The sequence below is a fragment of the Pollachius pollachius genome (genome assembly GCF_949987615.1).
Source record: "Pollachius pollachius genome assembly, chromosome: 6".
Lineage (NCBI taxonomy): Eukaryota > Metazoa > Chordata > Actinopteri > Gadiformes > Gadidae > Pollachius > Pollachius pollachius.
This window is the reverse complement of record NC_136939.1, coordinates 15,132,238-15,154,570: the sequence shown is the minus strand read 5'-3', so window position 1 is coordinate 15,154,570 and position 22,333 is coordinate 15,132,238. Positions and strand designations below refer to the sequence as shown.

The window sequence follows — 22,333 nt, the reverse complement described above, 5'->3', positions numbered from 1 at the left end:
TGGTTGTAAAACGGCTACTCCAGTCCGTTGATACATCCCTTTTCCCTGCGATGGTAGCATTTGCATATGTTTTTAATATATATTCTTAATATTACACATCCGTCACGTGGATAAAGTTGATCAGAGCTCTGAAGTTTATGACACAAAATGTACCGGAAGAATGTTAGTTCACGTCACTTAGGAGCAAGGATTATTTTCTTTCAAAGTAAAAGTGTAAATGAACGGCCTTTCCGAAAAAGATAACGACGTTGAAAAAAAATAATTTGAGCATATAATAATTCACGTTAAATACATTCTCTAAAATATCCCTTCTTCCCAAGGCTATTTAATAAAGTCTATGGTCCATACAAACGGTATACGTTATTTCAACCAACGTGTGTTTGGTCTTGATGACTAATAACTTGAAGCCCTGGAAATTTCCGCGAACCTGATTCGTGTGCTCGTTGGCGTGTTGTGGTCTCCGCAAGGCCTGCTATCTCCGCTCGTCAGCTAGCTACTCTTATCTCATTCAACTTATGAATTAAGTTATATATTAGTAACACATAATGGGGGGAAAGAACAAACAGCGAACGAAAGGAAACGTTAGGGTAAGTACTAGTAACTCTTACATTAGGTTAAACGATTCTACGAAACATTTAGTTTATGTAACCGTTACAGCATATGTTTTGTTGACTGTTTACCTAACTTACTATACCGGTACTCCTTGATTTTCATTTCAACTTCGTGGCTAGTAACGTTAGTCTATGTGTGTGACTTAAACACAACTTTCTGCTTCACTAGCCTTCTAGCAGTGGTCGAGCTGCCGAGCTGTTGGCCCGGGAGAGCGGTATCGTACCGGGGTTCATTGGCTTCGGCTCCACGGTCACGTCAGAGCTGGGTTATGTCCCTGCAGTCCACGGAGTTGAGGAGATAGACAGCCTAGTAGATGCTGATTTTCGTCTAGTCCTCAGGAAGATGTCGAAGAGAGATACGGTCACCAAGCTGAAGGCAAGCTGCATTTCGTTAAACGTGGTATAACGTTACTACATGACTGTCAACATTGGAATATTAAGCAAAGTATTAATACTGTTGTACAATTTAGGCGATCCAGGAGTTTGGTTCTATGTGTCAAGAGCGAGATGCCGAGGAGGTGAAAGGTGTCCTCCCATACTGGCCGAGGATTTATTGCAAGATATCAGTGGTGAGTGTGATCTCAAGCAAACGATTACAAATCGTTGTTCATCCTTATGCTTTGTGGATATGTGATGTTGAAATGATGTGTGTGGCACACCAGGACCATGATCGGCGCGTGAGAGAGGCCACCCAACAGGCCTTCGAGCAGTTGGTCCTCAAAGTGCGTCGCAGCCTTGCCCCCTTCCTGAAGGGCCTAATGGGCCACTGGCTGATGGCCCAGTGTGACACCTATGTTCCCGCAGCCTCAGCCGCCTGCCTGGCCTTCACGGCTGCTTTCCCTCCCAACAAACAGACGGAGGCTCTGAGTTTCTGCAGGGACGAGATCCTCAATGTGAGGGATATTAAAAATACCCGTCATCAATCATATTAAGGATGGCTGGCATATTATTACTATTTGACCAGGTGTTCTAAAGTATTGCCTTTTGTTGTCCTGTCCTAGGTACTACAAGATACTTTGCTAAAAGAAACAGCAGACACCTTGAGTGACCCAAAGTAAGTTGAAGGATGGACGGGCGGTGACGCCCATGTGTGGGGTCCACTGGGTGTACCTGATGGGCAGTCGAGGACTAACCTTTAACCCCCGCTAGGAGTGTCCCAGAGGAGGAGAGGGAGACTAAGTTCATCCGCATGTTGACCAGCTCTCTCCTGGGAGTGAAGAAGCTGCTGCACCTGCTGCCGGACAGTGACCGGAACCTTCTGGAAGACAGACTGACGCAGCTCATCAGCTCCGCCAAATTCTGGAAGTACAGCAAACATAAAACACCACAGGTAACATTAAAACATCACTGCTCTTTTTTAACAATGTGCTTAATTAATTTGATCTTCTTGGATTTGGTAAACACGTTCTGTTTTTATAACCTATTTGAAAATATGACTGCTTAGTATTTTTGGTACTTTTTTGTGTTTTTATTTTATTCCTACTATGCAACTACTCTGGCCGGGAAATTGTGAATTGAAGACAAACTTTTCTGGCGGGCATTCAGACAGGCTAGCCACTAAACTATCCTCTCAAACTTAGCTTAAAAAAACATATCAAACTTATCTTTGAGGCTTGCTGGCTGAGCTATACAATTACAATTAGGGCATTTAGCAGACACTTTTATCCAAAGCGACTTACATCGGTTAATACACAGCTATGGGTAATTGGTCGTAACAAACCTACCCAGAATGCAGTTTTATTATAACGTAGTCTGACTGTTGGCGAGGGCCGATGATGCATGACTTGATGGCGTCATGCCTCTGCAGGTCCGCGGGGCGTTGTCCGAGGTGGTGTCCGCTCTGTGTCAGTACACCCCTGGCCTGGTGCACAAGGAGGCGGCGCGGGCCTCGGCCGCTGTGCTGCTCAGCATCGATGACACCGACCCGGTGGTACTGCCCCCCCTTTGGGAGGCTGTCCTCCACGTGGTCACCACTATCCCCGTAAGTACACCCTTGTTTGTGTGGATGTTGTTTTACATCCTTCCATTTATTATAACTATCAAACACTTTTTCCAGTAGCTGTTATGTTAAACGTCCTAAGTTTAACATTGCGGCACTCCCTCCTTCCTCTCCTGTTATTTTTATTTGGAGTATTTCTATGTGATTTGCTCTAATTGTACATGCCAAAAAAACCTTGTTTTTGAAGATGCTAAGTACATGTAGTGTATCATTTAAGGTTTGTTCAGAGCAATGTGTCCTTTGTCGTAATGTAAAACATGACTTCCCATTTAGTTTATACAACTAAACGAACACCCTGCAAATTTAGATAACACATTGGGACATTGATAATGAGTCGTGTCCGTATCCTGAAAATGGTTCGAAAAAAAGATTTGCAAAGTCATCCTTGGTGTAGGTGAAGATGTGGTTTAAGTGTAGGACACAAATACATGTATTTGATTATTATTTGCATGGCGTAGAAATAGATCTCAGTCTGTCTTCTCGGTTCTTGTTTCAGGATTGCTGGACACATGTCAATGCCCGGAAGGGCTTCTTACCAAAGCTGTGGGCTCTCATGAAGGAGGGCGGCGGGGGCATGGCCAAAGCCCTCCACCCAAACCTGATGCCCCTAGTCAGCAGACTGCCCGCGGAGGTCACAGAACCAGCCCTAGGCTTCTACACCACCTTCTTCACCTCGCTCATCCAGGGGTGAGTTATGTGCATGACATGTCTTTTACGATAGGTCTATAACATAACAACATTTTTGATAAATTGCCTTGATTGTAGTTTTCTGCTTAATGTTTGTGTGCATGTGCACACGCGTTGAAACAGGAAAAAAAACTTTCTCTCTCTGTTTATGTCAGTTTGTCTGCTGAGCGGGCTCTGACCAGTCCAACAGAGAGCGCTGCTATCGTCACTGCCGTGGTGGAGTGCATGAGGTTCAGCGTTACGCAACACACAGAAGAAGGGGAAGAGCAGAGGAAAATACAACAGATGCTCATTTCACAGCAGGTAGGATCACACGGCAACACCAATGTCTGATTCTCATTAGTTACTATTAAATACAATGTGTCCTATAATCTGGCACAATATTATGCTTTTCTCCCACTAGCTTCTGCCGCTCTTGGAAAGTGCTGTCGGGAACCCATCTCTGCAGAATGGCCCCCTCTTCCTCTTGGTTACGGAAATGCTGATTTCCTGGGAGAAGAGGGCGGGTCTTCATGGTGGGGATGGATCCCAAGAAGGGGCAGATGTATATCAAACTCTCCTGGGAGACTTTTGGGAGGGGATTGGTCTTCTGCTGGTCGGGTTCGTTGACACCGAAGAGGCTGATCAAAAGGCTCTCGAGGGCGTGGCCACCCTGCTACAGGTGAGTAGTGGGCGTGGCAAGAAGGGCTTCTCTATCTCTAAGATCTTTGAGGTTCATTCCCTCAAAGTTAGTGAAACTTGACCTGTGGTGTGGCGTTCGTTCAGGTGATGCGTTACCCCGACAAGGTAACGGGACGGAAGCAGGGCCACAAGAAGAAATCGGTCCAAATCTGCCTCTCGGAGCCCGGGGACACGGAGAGGAAAGGGGCTGAGCGAGGCAGTAGGGACGAGCCTCCGGAGGGAGAGCCCCAGCCGAAGAGGCTGGTGGGGTCGCTGGAGAGCGAGCGCCTGGAGGAGGCGGTGTGCCAGCTGGCCCAGCTGTGTCTGGTGTACGTGAATGAGAAGCAGTCGGAGAGACACCTTGTCTTCCTCTCCCTCCTCCTGCGCTCCTTCCACACGCCCAGCGTCTTCGCCGTGAGTCCCCTGTCCTTTTTTACAGCGTTTCTAGCTGGCTACTGCACCAATGTGTCCACTAACATCTCTAAGAGTCATTTGAAATTGCATTGTTTAGTCTTAAAAATAACCTAAAAAGTATATTTAGATAAGCAATTTGTTCCATGCTGGATGGAACGGTTAAGACAGACAAGGCACGCTCCAGTTTTAGTTGGGGTTGAGCGTCTTCTAATCTATTCTATGTGTGTTTGTTTCCCCTGAACGTCTGTCACCTCTCACCAGATGCTGATGGAGTCAGAGTGTGAAGAACAGAGCCTCCCGGTGGTAGATTTGAAAAACATGGCGATGCGTTTCCTGCTGGAGCGGGTGGTGGCATGGCTGTCTGAAGAGGGGCGAAGCCAAAGTGACCACCTGGTGGACATGATCTTCAGCTCCCTGCACTGCTGCAGCCCCCAGGAGACCACCCGCATCCTGAACCACATCACCATGGTAAAGCAGGCCCCTGCAACGCTGATGTCTACATGTCCCCAAAGGACCTCTTTGTGAGAGACCAGGGGGTTAGTAACGCTTTTGACATGAATCACCAACACTGCTCCCTCTCTACACAGATGAATCTGCCCTGGGGAATTCTCTTGCATGTTATACAAAAAGTAAGTGACAATTTTGTCAATCCTTCTCTTTGGCTTCAGATGTGTTTGTATAATTTAACTTATATATATATATGGTTGTATAATATTTTAATTTGAAGTCTTTTCTGTTACTCGTCAGGCGAACGAAGGCCCTGAGACCCTCAAGAGCTGCCGTGATTGGTTGAAAGGTTCAGTTTTGGGTGAGCGGCTCTTTGGATTGGCCGAGGAGCTTTGCAACACAGGGCGAGGCCATGCCACCTCGTCCTCCAATGAAAACACCCACAGCTGGACTCTCATCAGCCTGGTTCTGTCTCAGCAGCACAACAATGGTAAACTATTGCTCCTTCTCTCTTTGGTAAATATCACTACAGTAGCATGCAAGAAAAGTAGGTGTAGTTCCAGCAAATTCTAGTTGTATACATAGTTCAATTCATATTCAAAGTATTCATGCAAGCCCAAAGTTGCATATTATATCCTTACTCTCTATTTAACACATTCGATACGTAGAACATGACATGATCAGGTAGAGCCCAGAGAGCATTAGGTCTCCTGCCTGCAATGTTTAGCGCTCGAGAAAGGAGCAAGCAAGTCTGTATTTAATACCCATCTTCCGTTTGCATCTTCAACTTGTAAACAGAGTTGCGTCCATTGATGATAATACACTGTTAACAAGATGGAGACAGTAGGGCCCACACCTGGTGTTGATGTCGCTCTGTACCACAATGCAATGTTCATTATCTACTGCATGACAATCCCTCACGGAGATACCTGTGGAGATATCCCCTACGTAGAGCTGTCTTTCCGGTTGTACACAGACACTTCATAAGTTCAATCAGAAACATGTGAGAGAGGGTCGCTCCTTCACAAGGGCGGGGGGGGGGGGGGGGCGGATCCAGGGAGGAGAGCCCCCGATCTCACCGCGTCTACAAATAAAAGTCCTGGTCTATCTCCAGGCCTCAACCATTATGATGAGAGAATCTGCACGCATATCTTGCATGGGGGCTTCTTTTGTGCGGCTTCAAAATGCGGCCCTTGTTGTTTGTTTCGCCCCACAGAGCCGCTGATAGGGGAGGTGTACCTGGAGAAGATCCTGGAGAAGCTGCATGCCACACTGTCTGAGACCAAGGCTCAGGCCGACCAGGGAGGCATGGGGCCCCTGATCTGCTTCATCTGTGACGTGGCCTCCACCTTCTACTCCTCCGTCACTGACTGCCTCCTCCTGGCCTCCGCTGAGGAGCTGCTGCTGACCGCCTTCCAGATCACTGCCCAGGACCACAGCAACACACACCTGTCTGGTGAGCGCGCGCGCGCACACACACATACACACACACACACACACACACACACACACACACACACACACACACACACACACACACACACACACACACACACACACACACACACACACACACACACACACACACAGGTGGCTGGAGTTATTAACGATGCCTCTATGTCTGACCATTTGTCCTGCTCTCTCTCTCCCCTTCTGCCTCTAGTCTCCGTTTTATCCAAGCTCCGCGCTGTGTGTGTGGCCGGGGTCCAGGCCCTGATGCAGCACTCTGGGGACCAGTTCCAAGAGAGTGGCTTCCTGTGCAGCGCAGCAGTCTGGGTGAAGAGGCAGTTGCTCACGGCCTCTCTGGACATCAAGAGGTGACTCATTTAAACCAGACCCTTAACCTCCTTCCCAGGTGGGGAAGGATGGCGCCTCGACTGTTCAGATAGGCCCAGTAGGGACATCCCAGGGAGGGATATTTCTTTATTATGAAACATGTTTTTGATATTGTTGTCAAATTCCCCCCCAAAAAAACCTCATCTGGTTGTTGTTATTCTTCTTCTTGCTCGCATCTATTAGTGTTTCTCCGGGGACTAACTGGTTAACTGGTTCAGTGAATAGGTGAATGGCTCTTCGCCCACCACAATCTTTCCACCCTCACTTCCCACTCTCTGATTTAATCAGCTACTCTGATTATTATAGTGCTAAAATATTTTCTTCCTGGGTGGTTTGAGAGTTTATTTGTAGATTACTACAATTACAACGCTTCAAATTAAGACCACATATCCTCTCTCTAAATCCCCAGGGTTAAGAAAAAATGACTTATCGCTTGTTCAAGGGAGGACTAGGAGTACAATCATAGAAAATAAATGATTCATTAATCAATTAAAAAAACAATTGATGGAATGATAGTTCATTTTGTACAATAATAAATTACATTCTGCTCTCTTTTAATTAAACGATTCCAAGCTATAAGTAGACAGATCAAGTGTACAGTATTGTTTGAGACTACCATAACTATTTTTTATTCATAGTTAGTCATACACTTGTATTTTATTTATTCTTGAAGTATTAAATCTCATAAACTGCATCCGACTGAGTGTTGCCCCTGTTGTGCTCCAGTTTGCAGGTTTTGGTCTCTGCAGTAGAGAGCGTGGTAGAGATCCTCACCACAGCTCGTAGCCAGGACAACCCCCTCCTCCCCAACTTCCTCTCCCTCCTGACCCCAAGCCAACAAGAGTGGATCTCGACCAGACAGGCCTTGCCCCCTCAGGTGAGCCGTCCAAACGCATCCACCCACTGTGCGATGTTGTTCTGTTTCTTTATTGGTTGTCCAGGTTCAACGCCACTGGCAGTTTGTTTTGTTCATGTTTACCAAAAATACCCACACTCACTTAACACTGCTATTCTGTATTGCATGTTGGTCATATTACCCTGTATTATATTCTCTCTGTTATCTAGTGGATGAAGAGTCCTCTGCTGTCGGGTCGTCTCCGTATGACCTGTGACTACCCCTCCATGGATGTGTGGAAGTCCACCTTGTCGTCCCAGGTGCCAGCTCACCTCTGTGCCTGCACCCTGCTGGGGAGGGTCATCCAGATGGCTGCAGTGTCTCCCACAGACCAGCAGAGGGCAGACTGGTCCTTATACTCAGACCTTAAATACACAGGTTAGACCCAAGCCCCAACCACAGCGAGATATACCAGCATCCAATGCGGAAGTGACAAACATTGCAGTAGCACCTGGTGGCCACTACGAGGTGGTACCAAAAGGGAGCAATTCTTCGTTGACTCACATGTTAAACAGGCCGTTTTCACAGTCTTATTAAACCTATTTACAGCCTGGTCCAAAAAAACATTCTAGTCAGTATGTTTAGTTCACATCTCCATGACAACACTGAGGGGGTTAAATTTTTTTTTAGGAGGCTAGTTTTTATTTTATTGGAGGTTCAAATGTAAGAATAATTAGGGGCACGGCCTCTTGAGTGACAGCTAGCCGCTGACTATCACTCTCTGTACGTCACCTAGATGGGCGTATCTCCCGCCCCCAATCAATGGGGGTCGGGAGATCAATGCCCTTTTTTTGGTTAAAGGAAATGAGGCAAACTATGACGAGTCAAACTAAGATGGCGACGCGCATAAACCAAGAGAATTGGATGCAGTTGGAATAACTGAGGTCTGCCCGGATGCTACATCCATTTTATATACTATCTATGGTTAGACCAGACTCGCTAGATCTCAAGTTATCTTTTTTTATTTTTTATTTTATTATTATTTTTTTTCCATTGTTTTGAAGCCACTATATTATTTACCCCCCTTAGTGCTAGATGGGACATCAATACTTGATCAACGCCTATGTCTTGGTTTTTGTTAGTATATCTTGGCGCCTCTTCTCTCCCCCCCCCCCCCCCCCCCCGCAGTGTCTGAGCTGCTGTATGCAGTCCAGTGGTGCGTGGAGATGGATCTCAGCCTCCCTACGGTGTCCCAGCACCACAGCCTGCTGATGGACTGGGGCTCGGCGGGCTGCAGGACACTGGTCCCCGTCACAGACCTGCTGCACACCCTGTACAGCAGGTAAGGAGGGGGCCACCTCCACACAACGGAAGAGCCCCTACTGTCCCCCTCCCTCAGGAGGGGGGGGGGGGTTGATAAAGCATCCTCTTATCTCATCTTAATGACATCCTGGCTGCTCAGAATCTGGGCTGCCTCTGGCTTCATAACAGCAGCGAGTGATTTAGAGGGGGCAAAACACTGGATTAATGGAGTCTGGCGGGGGGATGAGGCGATCAATAAATCCAATCTCTGTTGTCAAACAACGGAGCTACTGTACAATCTGATCTTGTTTTTTTTGTGTTTGTGCGCTCTGGGTTTAAGTCTCGCCGCGTCTACAGTGTGTGATTGGAACGCTGTCGCTGCTCCATAGGTCAGTTGCAGAAGGCGGTTTGTGGTCGTTATGTCTGGAGACGTATCTCCAGATGGACTCTGTGGCAACCAGCAGTATCGGCAACGTCAGGAAGCTCTATGGAGACCCGGCAAGGTAAATCAATCATCCGGTTTTATATATATATATTTTCTTTTCATATTTTCAATTTCTTACTTGCACCAACATACCAGGATGGATTTATTTTAGGAGCAGCCGACAATACATCACCTTCTGATCACAGTTCGATATTTACCTATCTTCATGCTAACATTAGCCCGGTGCCATTACTATCAATCTGCTGTTGTGTTTGTCAGTTGGTTCCCGGTGTCTCGGGCCAAACTGAGCACGCTCCAGGTTCTGTGCCCCATCATGACCAGAGAAGAACGGAGGTCAGTCAGTTCCCATGCCACGGCCGGCATCATCAACTGGCAAGAGAACAATGGTAACGGCATCAAAAACACTAAATAAACATTAGCAGTAGAAAACGCATCCAACACTCCTTATATAAGGAAATGTTACACGTCTGAATCGCATAAAGCATGTTGTTTTTTGCGATGCAGATGTGGTATTTCTGCTCATAGATTTGTGTTGGCATTTTCATGATCCAGAGGAGTATGGGATCCTTGTCATGCAGATTGTTTGGTATCTTCATGATCCAGATGTGTATGGCATCTCCTGAATCCAGATCTCAGTGATCTCCTTGATCGAGGTGTGTGTTGTATCTCTGTGATCCAGATGTGTGTGGTATCTGTTCTCCAGATGTGTGTGGCTGTCTGGGGGTGCTGCTGTGCTGTCTGAAGGAGAACAGCCCTGTCCAGGTCGAGGTCTTGCAGGCGGTCCTGGCCTCCATGATGGAGTGGAGGAACAGCCGGGAGGACTGGTTCCTCTTCAGCAGGTAACCAGGACCTCCACTCATCTGGCAGAGCTTTTGTTCAAAGCCTTAATGGGGAATAGAGCAACTCCAGCCACTCTGGACACCGTTGACCCTCACATAAAAAAATACACTCACAAATTCTCATACCCACTAACAGAAATCTCTCTCTCTCTCTCGCTATCGCTCTCGCTCTCTCGCTCTCGCTCTCTCGCTCTCGCTCTCTCGCTCTCGCTCTTTCTCTCTCAGTGATCTGTCCAAGGCGTCGGCAGACCAGTTGATCCTGACCGTGGAAATCATGCGTTTCCTGTCCTGGCTGGTCTCCAGCTCCTCCTCTGCGCTGGGAGGAAGCCAGTGGGACTTCCTGCTGTGCTGCATGCTCGCGTGGCTCGAGGTAAGCCGGCCTAACGATGACGCAACGCCCCGCCATTCACGTTCCAACGAGTGACGCAAACCAAGGGCTTCACCTTCACTTTGCCAGCCCACACATTTCCTAGACGGGTTTGTCTGGCGAACACGGGGAAGTAATTCTCCCTCGGCGTTCCCGCCCCGAAAGCTAAGCCGGCGTTCTTTGAGGGGGAAAAGGCTTCCGACAAAGTGTTTTACCTGTTTGTGTTACGCGCTCACAAGACGTCTCTACCTCTGGGCTTCTAATTCAATTCAATTCAATTTTATTTGTATAGCCCTTAATCACCATTACAGTCTCAAAGGGCTTAACAAGTCAAATATTTATGACACCCCCCTTTACCCAAGCCCCCACAAGGGCAAGAAAAAACTCCCTTGAAATTAGCAAGGAAGAAATCTTGAGAAGAAACGCATAGTGGGGGATCCTTCTTCCAGGGATGGTCAGGAGTGCAATGGGTGCCATAATTGACATACAGGTAAATACATGCACAAAAATGGTGATGTGGTGCTGGCCGGTTGAGTGGTCTTCACTTCGCATTTTCACAATTGTTTTCACAATCCTATGTTCCAAATGCAAGATCGTAGAGGTGCGTTTTGAGCTTTCCTTTGAATAGCTCCACAGAGTCAGCTTCCCTGATCACTTGTGGCAGCCTATTCCATAGGAAGGGGGCTCGATAGGCAAACGCTCTCTGTCCGGCCGATTTCTTTTTAACCTTCGGCAGTGAAAGAAGGCCAGCTCCCGAAGACCGGAGGGACCGAGAAGGACTATAAGGAATGATCAGGTCCTTCAGGTAGGATGGAGAAGATCCATGCACGGCTTTATAGGTTAGCAGTAGCACCTTTAAAGTCCGATCTGAAAGTTATTGGTAGCCAGTGCAGAGAGGCGAGAATAGGTGTGATATGATCAAACCTTCTCGTTCTGGTCAGCATTCTAGCTGCAGCATTCTGTACAAGCTGTAGACTTTTTGTGGTAGATTTTGGTAGTCCCGAGAACAGTGCATTGCAATAATCCAGTCTTGATGAAACAAATGCATGAATTAGTGTCTCTGCATCCGCTGCAGATAACATTGGTCTGATTCTTGCAATGTTTCTCAGATGGAAAAAGGCAATTCTAGTTATGCTTCTAACATGTTGGTTGAAGCACAGTTGAGGGTCGAACAGGACCCCAAGATTCTTGACTGATGCACTCTGTAGGATGGCGAGTCCATCCAACCACAGTGAGACATCCTCAAACTCTCTCCGGTCCCGCTTCGAGCCGATAATTATCAGCTCTGTCTTCCCAGTGTTAAGCTGGAGGAAGTTTTGTGACATCCAGCCCCTCACCGCAGCTCGACAGGACTCAACCCTCTGGATCTGGGGCGAGTTCCCTGAATCCACTGGAATGAAGAGCTGGGTGTCATCCGCGTAGCAGTGGAAACTAATTCCGAAGCTGCGGATAACATCGCCCAAGGGAAGCATATAGATTGCAAAAAGTAATGGGCCAAGGACCGACCCTTGCGGTAAGCCAAAGCGTAGTTTGCAGTGTTTTGATTCTGAACCCTCATGGAGCACAAATTGGGTTCTATCTGTGAGGTACGATTCAAGCCAACCAAGAGCCGTACCCCCGAAACCAACATAGTGCTCAAGACGGTGAAGAAGAATGCTATGGTCGATCGTGTCGAACGCAGCACTCAGGTCCAGCAGCACAAGCATTGAGCTTGTATTTTTATCCAAGGCAAGAAGGATGTAATTTACAACTCTTGTAACAGCAGTTTCAGTTGAGTGGAAATTCCTGAACCCTGACTGGAAAGGTTCGAAGAGATTGTTCCTCGTCAGATAATCGACGATTTGCTTTGCTACAATCCTTTCCTTTACCTTGGACAGGAAGGGCAGGTTCGATATAGGCCGATAGTTCCTGACTAAGTCAGGGTCTAGGCCAGGCTTTTTGAGTAGCGGTTTTATCACAGCAGCCTTGAAATTGGAGGGAACAATTCCTGTTGAAAGCGAAAGATTCATAAGCGAGAGGATAGTAGGCCCCACAGTTGGAAGAAGTTCTTTAAGAACCTTGGAAGGGAGAGGATCCAACATACAAGTTGTTGGTTTCGATGCCTTTATCACCTTTTCAAGTTCCGCCAGAGGAATTGCCTTGAACTCCAAGAAAGTTGCGTCAGAATTCCCCATCCTACTAGGCAGGACCCCATCCTGCCCCACAGGATGTGTAGGACAAGCTGCACGGCAAGCGTCAATTTCCTCTCTAATCGATTGAATCTTATTCACAAAGAAATCCATGAATTCACCTGCCATGATGGAAGAACTTACTGTCTCAGTCTGATTCTGAGTCAGACTCTTCACCGTGTCAAAAAGAAACTTGGGATTGTTTCTATTCAAGTTGATGATACGGGAAAAGTAGGCGTTCCTGGCAGTAGTCAGCGCACCCTTATAGGTGAGCAGACTGTTGTGCCATTCAAGATGAAAGACCTCAAGTTTAGTCGAGCGCCATTTGCGTTCAAGGATTCTGCAGCTTCGCTTCATAGTGCGCGTTTCTGCATTAAACCAGGGAGCTGGTTTTTTCAATGATCGTTTTTTAAATACGAGCGGGGCAACTGAATCAATGGCAGCAGACAGGGCAGCGTTGAGGTCATCAGTAAGGCAGTCCACAGAACCCCTATAGTTACAAAGAGGAGCAAGTGAACGGGGTAACTTATCTGCCATCGCTGTAATGGTTGCAGGTGTGATGCGGCGACAGCTGAAAGTAGCCTGCTGATCGTTGCAGGTGCAGGATACCACCACCTGGAAAGTGAGCAAAAAATGGTCTGATAAAGCTGAGGTGTAGGTAGAGACCACTAGCTGTGAGATGTCTACACCGCGGGTCAAAACGAGGTCCAGCGTGTTTCCACCGATGTGGGTTGGGTGCTGGACGAGCTGTTTGAAGCCAAGCGTATCTGTAATGGACAGAAAAGCCCTTGCGAGGGCATCAGATGGGTTATTCACATGAATGTTGAAATCCCCAATGAGCAAAATATTGTCTGAATATGTAGCCAGATCAGCTGCAAAGTCAGAAAACTCATCAACAAAAAGTAAATACGGTCCTGGGGGACGGTATACTATAGCTGAAACGAAAGAGTCTGGAACTCGTTTCGCTTGTCGGGGAGCTGAGGAGCAGAACGCAAGCACCTCAAAGTATCTGAATGTATATCTATTCTTTGGCTTTAAGTTAAGCTTAGAATTAGATATCAGGGCTACTCCACCACCTTTCTTAATTTCTCAAGATACTTGAGCGCTGACGTAATTGGGGGGAGTAGCTTCGTTTAGGGCTAGAAACTCATCTGGTTTTAACCTGGTTTCACAAAGGCCCAGTATGTCGATCTTATTATCAACAATTAGATCATGGACCAAGAGCGCCTTAGATGAAAGCGACCTTATATTCATGAACCCTATTCTGAGTTCTTCCATTTTATAATTTTCAGAGGGAGTCCGATTAACACTCAGCTCTGAAGCGATCAAGGGGATGGTGCGATTTCGACATACTGGTCGCGGCCCTTGCCTGCGGGTTTTACACCTCAAGACAGTGCGAGGCCGCACCACCGTACATATAGGAACAGCGTTATTTTCAGAGGGAGTCTGGTTAACACTCAACTCTGAAAAGATTGGTGCAATAGATACACCTTCCTGATAACCTGGATCAGCTAACCTGTTGCTAGCAGGTTTGCTAAGCTCCTGCAACCCAGCGTGCTGTGAGTGGATGAGTCACGCCTGGATAAGACATCTGTCTATGTTTTTTGACATAATTGAGGCGCCTAACCTGCTTCTGCTCGGCAGACGTCCTGTGAGAACGTGAGCGGCCTGGGGAGCCCCTGGGTGCAGCTGTTTGTGTGCGAGAACGCGTCGCTGATCGTGGAGCTGAGCCGCTTCTTCGCGGCGCCCCCCGCCACCGCCGCCGACACTCTGCCCGCCGAACTGACGGCAGAATGGACCGACTTCTTCATAGAGGGGATCTACAGCCTCCTGCTCCACCTGCCCGTCAAGATCACAGGTGTGTGTGTGTGTGTGTTTGTGTGTGTGTGTGTGTGTGTGGTATACACAGTATACTGTAAACTATAGAGTAATTGCATTGCATCATTTTCAACACTGTTTTTCTGCAATCTATCCGCAAGCATTAACTCGGGCTCAAGATGCGGCTGGTTTCAGATGCTGCTTGTTGTTTAAGCTCTTGTTGAAACACAGGGCTATTAGCAGTTTATTGGCTGTGTCTTCAGTTTGGCGTTGATTTTCAATCTACTTTTTGTTCTTTCTGGTGTGATTTATTGTACTGGTGGTTAAGCAATCGATTGTGTGGCTCGGAAGAAGAGCTCCCAAACTCTGTTCAGCAGACTGCTTCCTTCTTTCAGTAGACTGAGTCCTCTGCATTGCATCTGTTCATATCATGTTCCTGACATCCAGGCCAACATCAGATGTTTGTTCCCCACCCCTCGTTCCTCAGATGCCTTCACTGAGCCGGACGACCCTCTCTTCCCATTGGCCGTGCTGCGGTCGGTGGGCGTGGCTCTAACCTACATTCCAGTGCCGCAGCTGCTGAAGAACTCCCTGCCAGCAAACTTGATAGCGGACCAAAAGACCAACCTTCCCGCACCTCTACAGACCCTTCTGAACACCCTGTGCCCCCTGCTGCTGTTCAAGGCCAGGCCACTGCAGATCACCGTCTACCTCCTCCTGGAGAAGTAGGTCCGCTCTTTTAAAGACCCAGCCTAGGGACACCTTTCCCTGAGAAACAGGTTGTCAGCGAGGGGGCGGAGCTAAACTGCTCCATATAGGTATATGTTTGTTTGAAAGAAATCCTTTGATCGTGTGGTAGTATGGGGTTCGATTTTGTGCTTGTGTGTGTGTGTGTGTGTGTGTGTGTGTGTGTGTGTGTGTGTGTGTATATAACCAGTAAGATCTTTAAAATACATCTCTATGAAATAAGGAAAAAAGAGAGTGATACTCTGAGAATAAACTAAACTGCTGCCTTCTCAAACCCCCGGTATGCAGTTTCCCTTTATCTCGTTTGTGTCAGCACCAATCTCCAGTACACACGTTGTGCCTGGCTGGAGGCGGTGACACTTAAAAGGGAATAAAAGATGCTCATTCATAGCCTCTTGGATTTCTTGCCTGCATTATTTATCTATGGTAAATTCCATAAAAGCCATGTTTAAAGAACTATGACCCAGTTGTATCACACTCTAATCCAAAATAATTAAGGGGTGCGTGATTTTGACCAATCAAATTGTTGTGTTTTATTAATGTCAACAATTGTAGGCACTTCAGGCAGAATACGAGACACAGGGTTTGATCTCAAAGTACCCCCCCCCCCCCCCCCCCTTCCTCCTCTGCATACGGAGCGCAGTCCCCAAAGGGACATTTGACCACCACTCACCCAACATAATCCTCTCGCTCGCTCTCTCGCCCTCTCTCTCTCTCTCACTCGCTCCCAGTATTCCCAGGTGTGTATGATATTGTTTCCGACACAGTATTCCATGAAAGGGCACTCACACTGTTAAGCCTCAACCTCCCCAGATCCCAGGTGGATGCTGTGGGGGAGGGGCTGGTGGGCGGCTCTCTGTGTCAGCCAGGCATGGGGTGAGCGAGGGGATGGGGGGGGGGTCTTCACCTCTGCTCACCTGTGGTGTCTCAACAGGGTAATGGGCCGGCTGCCAGAGTGTGACGGAGAGGGGGAGAGCAGCAAGACGGAGGAGGACGCTGAGGAGCCCAGCCTGTGAGTGAGGATGCTAAGGAGTTTGTTTTGACAAACACACGCACGCGCACACGCACACACGGGCACGCCTCAGATGGAGGGGAGCTAAGGACAGCCCCGAGGGCGTCTGACAGGCCGAGCTTGAAAAGGCTTCCGTTAGCTGGGACCGCGCTGCGAGGCAGACAGGAGGAGCTTCCGCTGGCCTCAAGTGTTTGTTTTTGACAGTTGTGTGCCAGTGGATTTTTTGTTTGTTGTTGTTTTTGTATATGTATTGTCTGTGTGTGTGTGTGTGTGTGTGTGTGTCTGTGTGCAATATATTTACTTGAGTCTGTGGATTTATGGCTATGTGTCTATATCTGTGTGTGTTTTGTGCATCAGTTCTCCCCCAGAGTCTCTGATGGCGGTGCTGTCGGCGTGCGAGGACCTGTGTGAGAGCGTGCTGGCGGGGGTCCAGGTTGGGGAGTTTGCGGTGGTGCAGCCCTTCAGTGTGGAGTACTCCTGTTTCCTTGGTTACCTGCTGTCCTGGAAGCTACTCCTCTCCTTCTTCAAAGCCTCCCCATCGCAAGTGAGTCCCCCCCCAACACCCACCCACCCACCCAACACTCACAAGCGGTGATAACACCCAGCCAGGGAAAATACAAACGGCTCTGAGTCCTGCTGCTACCAAACAGCTGGTTCCATCCCCGGCTCTTTGTGGCTGAAGGACTGGTGTCCTTGAGCAATGTGTCGCTTGGTTTCCGCCTGCATGGGTAAATGTGAGGCATGCTATGTGAAACACTTTGGGAATAATATAACGTTTACTATATCCTGCTGTCATCTTGGTCCAAAAGAGATTGCAGACTTGTGTGTGTGTGTGTGTGTGTGTGTGTGTGTGTGTGTGGTCTTTACTTGACTGCGACCTTGCGGCTCAATCTGCTCCTCCAAGATAGAGTACCCTCAGGTATTAAAAACAACTTGTGTGTTGCGTTCACCAGCTGAGGGTCCAGTACTCCCTGTATCTGAAGAGGAGCCACAGCCTCCACAAGCTCCTCATCCACCTCTTTAAGATGATGCCTGAGAACCCAGTCTACCCGGGCCAGAGCGCCGACACCAAGGACACCAAGACCTTCTTCACAGAGAGCCTCTCTCTGGACGTGGACAGTGAGTACAGCCTGAGGAGGGACTCTGACAGCAGAGGTTGGCTCTGTATTATTATTATTTCTGTGGTACAGTAGAAGATGTCTGAGTATTCTCCCGACGGTCACCGTTAGCAGGGATCCGAAATGAACCCCAGGCGAGCTCAGAATGCGAATCCCGGACGGCTATATGCCACACTGGCAGGTGTCTGAAACAAAATAGAATTGTAATAAAATAGCTGGCAAGAATGGTTCTGTGTATGATGGATATTGGAGTCCAGCAGGTCCTTTTAACGTAATGTTATATCGAGAGAGAGAGGAGATACATGTCATTTCAATCGAATCACTGGTGCACAAAACGTACATCGATTGCCTAATGAAGTTATTGAATTCAATTGAATTGCCTGCCAATCTGCGTTTAGCTAAACCGAGAAGAGTTGAATAGGACAGGTGAATGTGCAAAGCCGCCAAAGGCATGGCTACATTTCAGGAAAGCCAAACAGCAAAATGTTGTTTATGCTCCAAGTTCATTTCTTGTAAGCGGGGGCGACATAACGTCAATGCCGAACCTCCTTAAGGATCTGTTAGAACCAAAACGCAGTACCTTCTTCAACTGACTTGGAGTTGGAACACCACTGAATCCGGCTGCCGTTGTGGGCCGATAATCCCCCCCCCCCTCCCCCATGGTGGGAGCGCATTGTCAATAATAATTGATAATTATCCGGACTCTTAAATGATCAGAGTTCTCCATTCACCACGGCTGCATGCTGAACGAACGCCTGGTGAGATATTCTGCCCGATTTGTTATCTGACTAAACTAAATATAATCTGTTCTGTGTTTGCCCTTGCTTTTTTTTTTATTCTAAGCACGGCGACATCGGAGAGTTAACAAAGACTTTCCACTAGTGAAATATCTATGGAGGTTTTGAGTTTCCTGAATAAAGATGCGTTTAATTGTTTTTATCAGTTAACCTTCAACCTAAAGCCTTGCCAGATCGAAGAGACTGCAAATAACGTGTTGTTCCTACATTCAGAGCCACAGTATGCGTGCAGCTTGATTCAGCTTTGAATTGGATCCCATAATACTAATATTCTTCTCATATTTCCTCAAATTCATTTTTAATGCAAGAATACTATTGTGGGACAGAGAGGGGAGATTGAAACGTTAGGTAGATAAATGAATAAGTAGGCCTACGTTTACCATGGTTCAAATAGCCTGTACAAGACTGTAAATGACCTCAGAAATAATATGAATTAATCATCACTCGTAGCCAAATACTGCTCTGGCCTCTTCTTTCATTTTGTATTCAACATAATAACACATTATCTCAAATGAAATGGCCCGAAACGAATGTATATGTGACACAAAGAGGCAATTTATTATTCGGGCCAGTGGATTTCTTTCATCTACCAGTCCCCATGGCAGGTGAGCCAAAAAGTTAATTTCGGTACAGAGGATGTCTGTATTCTATTGATGAAGACAGTGAGCGTATGTGTATCTGTGTATTCTCTGGCCGGAGGGACTGCAGTAAGGGCAGCACACAGTGTTTATCCCTCTTCATTGTTGCCGTATTACCAGTGGAACTGCTTGAGCAATAAGTCATGCACTAGAATCGCCTGTTGTAAGCAACTATCTTCCGATCAGGCCGGTCAGCCTCTTCTTTAAAGGTGACATGTGTGTGATTAGCCGTTTTAAGCCGTTTGCCCCTGCGGACATCACAAATGGGCGTGTCCAACTAGATGTATGACGGATAGATGAGCAACGTTAGCTACAGTCCACTAGGTAGGCTGGTAGACTGATCTACCCAGCATACATCTAGATGGACGCGCCCACTTGTGATGTCAGAAGAGGCCGTTTTTAAAGAAGGCTTGTAACGGCTAATCACAAACACACCCGGTGGTATAATATATCACCTTCAACCATCTCGACCGTGATGACAAGCTGTCCGCTCCTGCCCCGCCCCCCTCCCTTGCAGAGACGGCGGGCGTTGAGTGGGAGCTCCCCCACCTGGCGTGCGGCGTGTACTACAGCGCGGTGCAGGACCTGCCGGCCATGGTGCGGCTGTGGTGGAACAGCCAGGAGAAGCGCGTTAGCACAGCGGCGGAGCGCTTCAGCACGCGCCACGTCAGCCCCGTGCTGTCGGCCCAGGAGATCGCCTCGGTGCACGCCAGCACGCAGACCTTCGACAGCATGACGGTAAGGGGTGCTTGTGTGTGTCTGTGTGTGTGTGCTGGGTTTGCATTGAAGCGTGGTTAGTCTCTGGTGGTCCAATAGTATAAAGTAAGGTATAATGCACAGCGAGACAGTTATTGGTCGAATCAACCCCGACAGGGTGATGCATGTCCTGTGAACATTTCTTAAAATTGCCTTTAACGTGTGGTTAAGCCCATTAAACCATATTGTGAAATGTAGCTAAACTATGCCTGTACACATTTGAAACCAAGTGGAATTTTGTTTTTATATAGCTTTCGTTATGATTCATTTCTATGCATAACGGCCGACCGCTTCTACTTTATACTGGAATCAGAAAAGTACGGTCTGTTTCAGTTGAAATAAGACGGTCATTAAAACAAAGTACTTAGTCGGCTATTGAGTGCTATAAGAGTCCCAATAAAAAGTGAGTTTCAGTAAATCCAGAGACGGATCATTCAGGAGCAGGCAGGGGCTCGACATTACCCTCAAAGATAAATGCAGGCAGGCTGAGGACACTAGAGGCTGAACTCAGGACCTCTCCGCCAGCGGTCTCTATCCACTAGACCGTCCTGACCACGGTGTCCCCTCCCCCAGGTGAAGGCGCGCTCGGCCGCGCGGGAGGTGATCGCCACCTACTCGGTGGACGACATCTTCATCGAGCTGGTGATCCAGCTGCCCCAGAACCACCCGCTGGGCTCCATCACGGTGGAGAGCGGGCGCCGGGTGGGCGTGGCCGTGCAGCAGTGGAGGAACTGGATGCTGCAGCTCAGCACCTACCTCACCCACCAGGTGGGTAACACAAATAGACACGCATACATGCATACATGCATACTCACACACATGCACTCACATTCACACAAACGGCTATGTGTGCTTTGTATATTTGTGTGTGTTGAAGGGCATGGCTCTGTGTGTTTGTATATATTTATGCATTAAGATGTTATATGGTATATATTGACCATGTTGTTGGTCTATAGAACGGCAGCATCATGGAGGGCCTGGCTCTGTGGAAGAACAACGTGGACAAGAGGTTCGAGGGCGTGGAGGACTGCATGATCTGCTTCTCGGTCATCCACGGCTCCAACTACTCCCTGCCCAAGAAGGCATGCCGCACCTGCAAGAAGAAGTTCCACTCGGCCTGCCTGGTGAGAATACACGGCATTACATTACACTAATGCAATGACCCCATAAAATGACATTATCTGATTACATTTCATCACAGTTACATTACACTAATTACTTTTCATCATAAAATGACACTCCGTTAATGCAATTACATCGTAAAATGACATTAAGCTAATTTTATTGCGTCATGAAATGACGTAATAAAAATATCAGCCAAAAAAATTCTAATGACATTATACTGCAAAATTGCACGGCGCTTTATTGCGTTGTACTGTACAATCAATGTGCATCACATTACATGGTAGACAGTTATGTTATCATAGTCTTTCCTTTTTGAGGCATTATTTCTATATTCTTTTCCCTTTGTCTCTCCTCTCACTACAGTACAAGTGGTTCACCTCCAGCAACAAGTCCACCTGTCCGCTGTGCAGGGAGACATTCTTCTAGCCTGCCATCCACCGAGGTTTTTAAAAAACACTGACCCAGATGTGCTCTGGTGCGCGTGGCATCGAGAGACGTGGGAGAGGAACCAGACAGAGACCGGCCCGGTCTGAACAACAGAACCCCCCTACTTTCACCACATTGTCGCCATGAGCTGTTTGGCTAAAGGCTGTAATCAACGTCCAATAACAATGTTGTAATAATAACCGTAGCTCTCACGTGGGGCAGCAGTATTGACTGGCGGTCACAGTTGCCTTGGAGGTAAGGTGAGTACCTGAGGCCCTTTGCTTGGCTGCAACTGTGCTGCTTAACCTGCTCTGAGGTACAGTTTCACGCATCTGCCTTCAGGTAGCAAAACAACGGTTTTGGTATAAATATAACTTACTTTAGCCTCAGCCGAGTCCTCGTTGATTGACATGTTGATAGAGCGTCACTGCTGATCGTATCGCTTTCGTACAATCCCGTCAATATGGCCGCTTTGTGATTGAAACGTTGTTGAAAACCAAAACAATTGACTGGTATTTTTGAACCGTATAGAAATAGATTTTAATTTGGAAATTTGATCTGACAATGTGTAGCTGGATTTAAAAAATTGATTATTCAAAAAAGTTCCACAGAATTAGCTTTTATGATTATTTCCTAATATTTAGGAGTGACTGTGGGTAAACCTCATAAAGTATAAGGCAGGAATGAACGTGCTGTTTATTTCAATACCTCATCCAATACTTACTAAATATGAAAATATGTTCAAATCTCGTATTTGCTTGCATTAGCGCTAATCATGTTTTTAAAAGATGCTGAAATGTAAATAAAAACAGATTGAATCTTGTGATTTAAATATTTTATTCATTTATAGGTTTTCTTTTGGAGTTATTAACGTGGCCATACAACAAAAACAATGATTTTTTTTTGTTTGCTTACAACAAAAACTATACATGCGTTGTACACTCGATGACTGCCTAAACAGTAGCCTACTTGTATTAAAGTGCATACTAATGTTGTTTACTGGACGGTGCAGCATCCAGACTGCATAAACACTGCTGCAATCATCTAGCTCCCTGTATCCACTAGAGAACCCAATCCACACTTCTTTTGAACACACACGTTTGCCGCACTCCCTACCCTGCTGGGTGAATGACGGCCTCATGCCAGTAGAATCAACTGACAGCCCATTGCCACCCAAGGGACCGTCAGACAATGGTCTTTAAAAAAGTAAAGTCAGACAGCTGCCCTCAAGTTGGGAATTTTTGAAAGGCAAACGTTTAAGTGGAATTTCATATTTTGTGTTCCTG

The 22,333-nt window shown here is 47.2% G+C and overlaps 1 protein-coding gene across 1 annotated transcript; it reads left to right on the top strand.

Moving 5' to 3' along the window:
- The first annotated feature begins 450 nt into the window (after nt 1–450).
- On the top strand, nt 451–21,919 carry ltn1 (listerin E3 ubiquitin protein ligase 1). The gene is made up of 32 exons (XM_079737715.1): nt 451–587; nt 781–987; nt 1,082–1,180; nt 1,274–1,504; nt 1,613–1,665; nt 1,761–1,941; nt 2,419–2,592; nt 3,107–3,297; nt 3,453–3,600; nt 3,701–3,958; nt 4,063–4,371; nt 4,633–4,839; nt 4,959–5,000; nt 5,119–5,308; nt 6,035–6,274; nt 6,482–6,635; nt 7,381–7,531; nt 7,720–7,927; nt 8,678–8,831; nt 9,181–9,294; nt 9,495–9,622; nt 9,940–10,075; nt 10,301–10,445; nt 14,255–14,468; nt 14,916–15,153; nt 16,110–16,187; nt 16,545–16,731; nt 17,141–17,306; nt 19,258–19,478; nt 20,070–20,264; nt 20,453–20,620; nt 20,985–21,919. The coding sequence occupies exons 1-32, from the start codon at nt 546–548 to the stop codon at nt 21,045–21,047; spliced, it is 5,292 nt and encodes a 1,763-aa protein (XP_079593841.1). The 5' UTR covers nt 451–545; the 3' UTR covers nt 21,048–21,919.
- The last annotated feature ends 414 nt before the right edge of the window (nt 21,920–22,333 follow it).

Excerpts from the sequence above, each read along its gene's own strand:
- ltn1 (XM_079737715.1), top strand. The coding sequence starts at position 546 with ATGGGGGGAAAGAACAAACAGCGAACGAAAGGAAACGTTAGG. Across the intron at positions 588-780 it reads GAACGAAAGGAAACGTTAGG|CCTTCTAGCAGTGGTCGAGC; the intron begins GTAAGTACTAGT and ends CTGCTTCACTAG. Across the intron at positions 16,732-17,140 it reads TCAAAGCCTCCCCATCGCAA|CTGAGGGTCCAGTACTCCCT; the intron begins GTGAGTCCCCCC and ends TGCGTTCACCAG.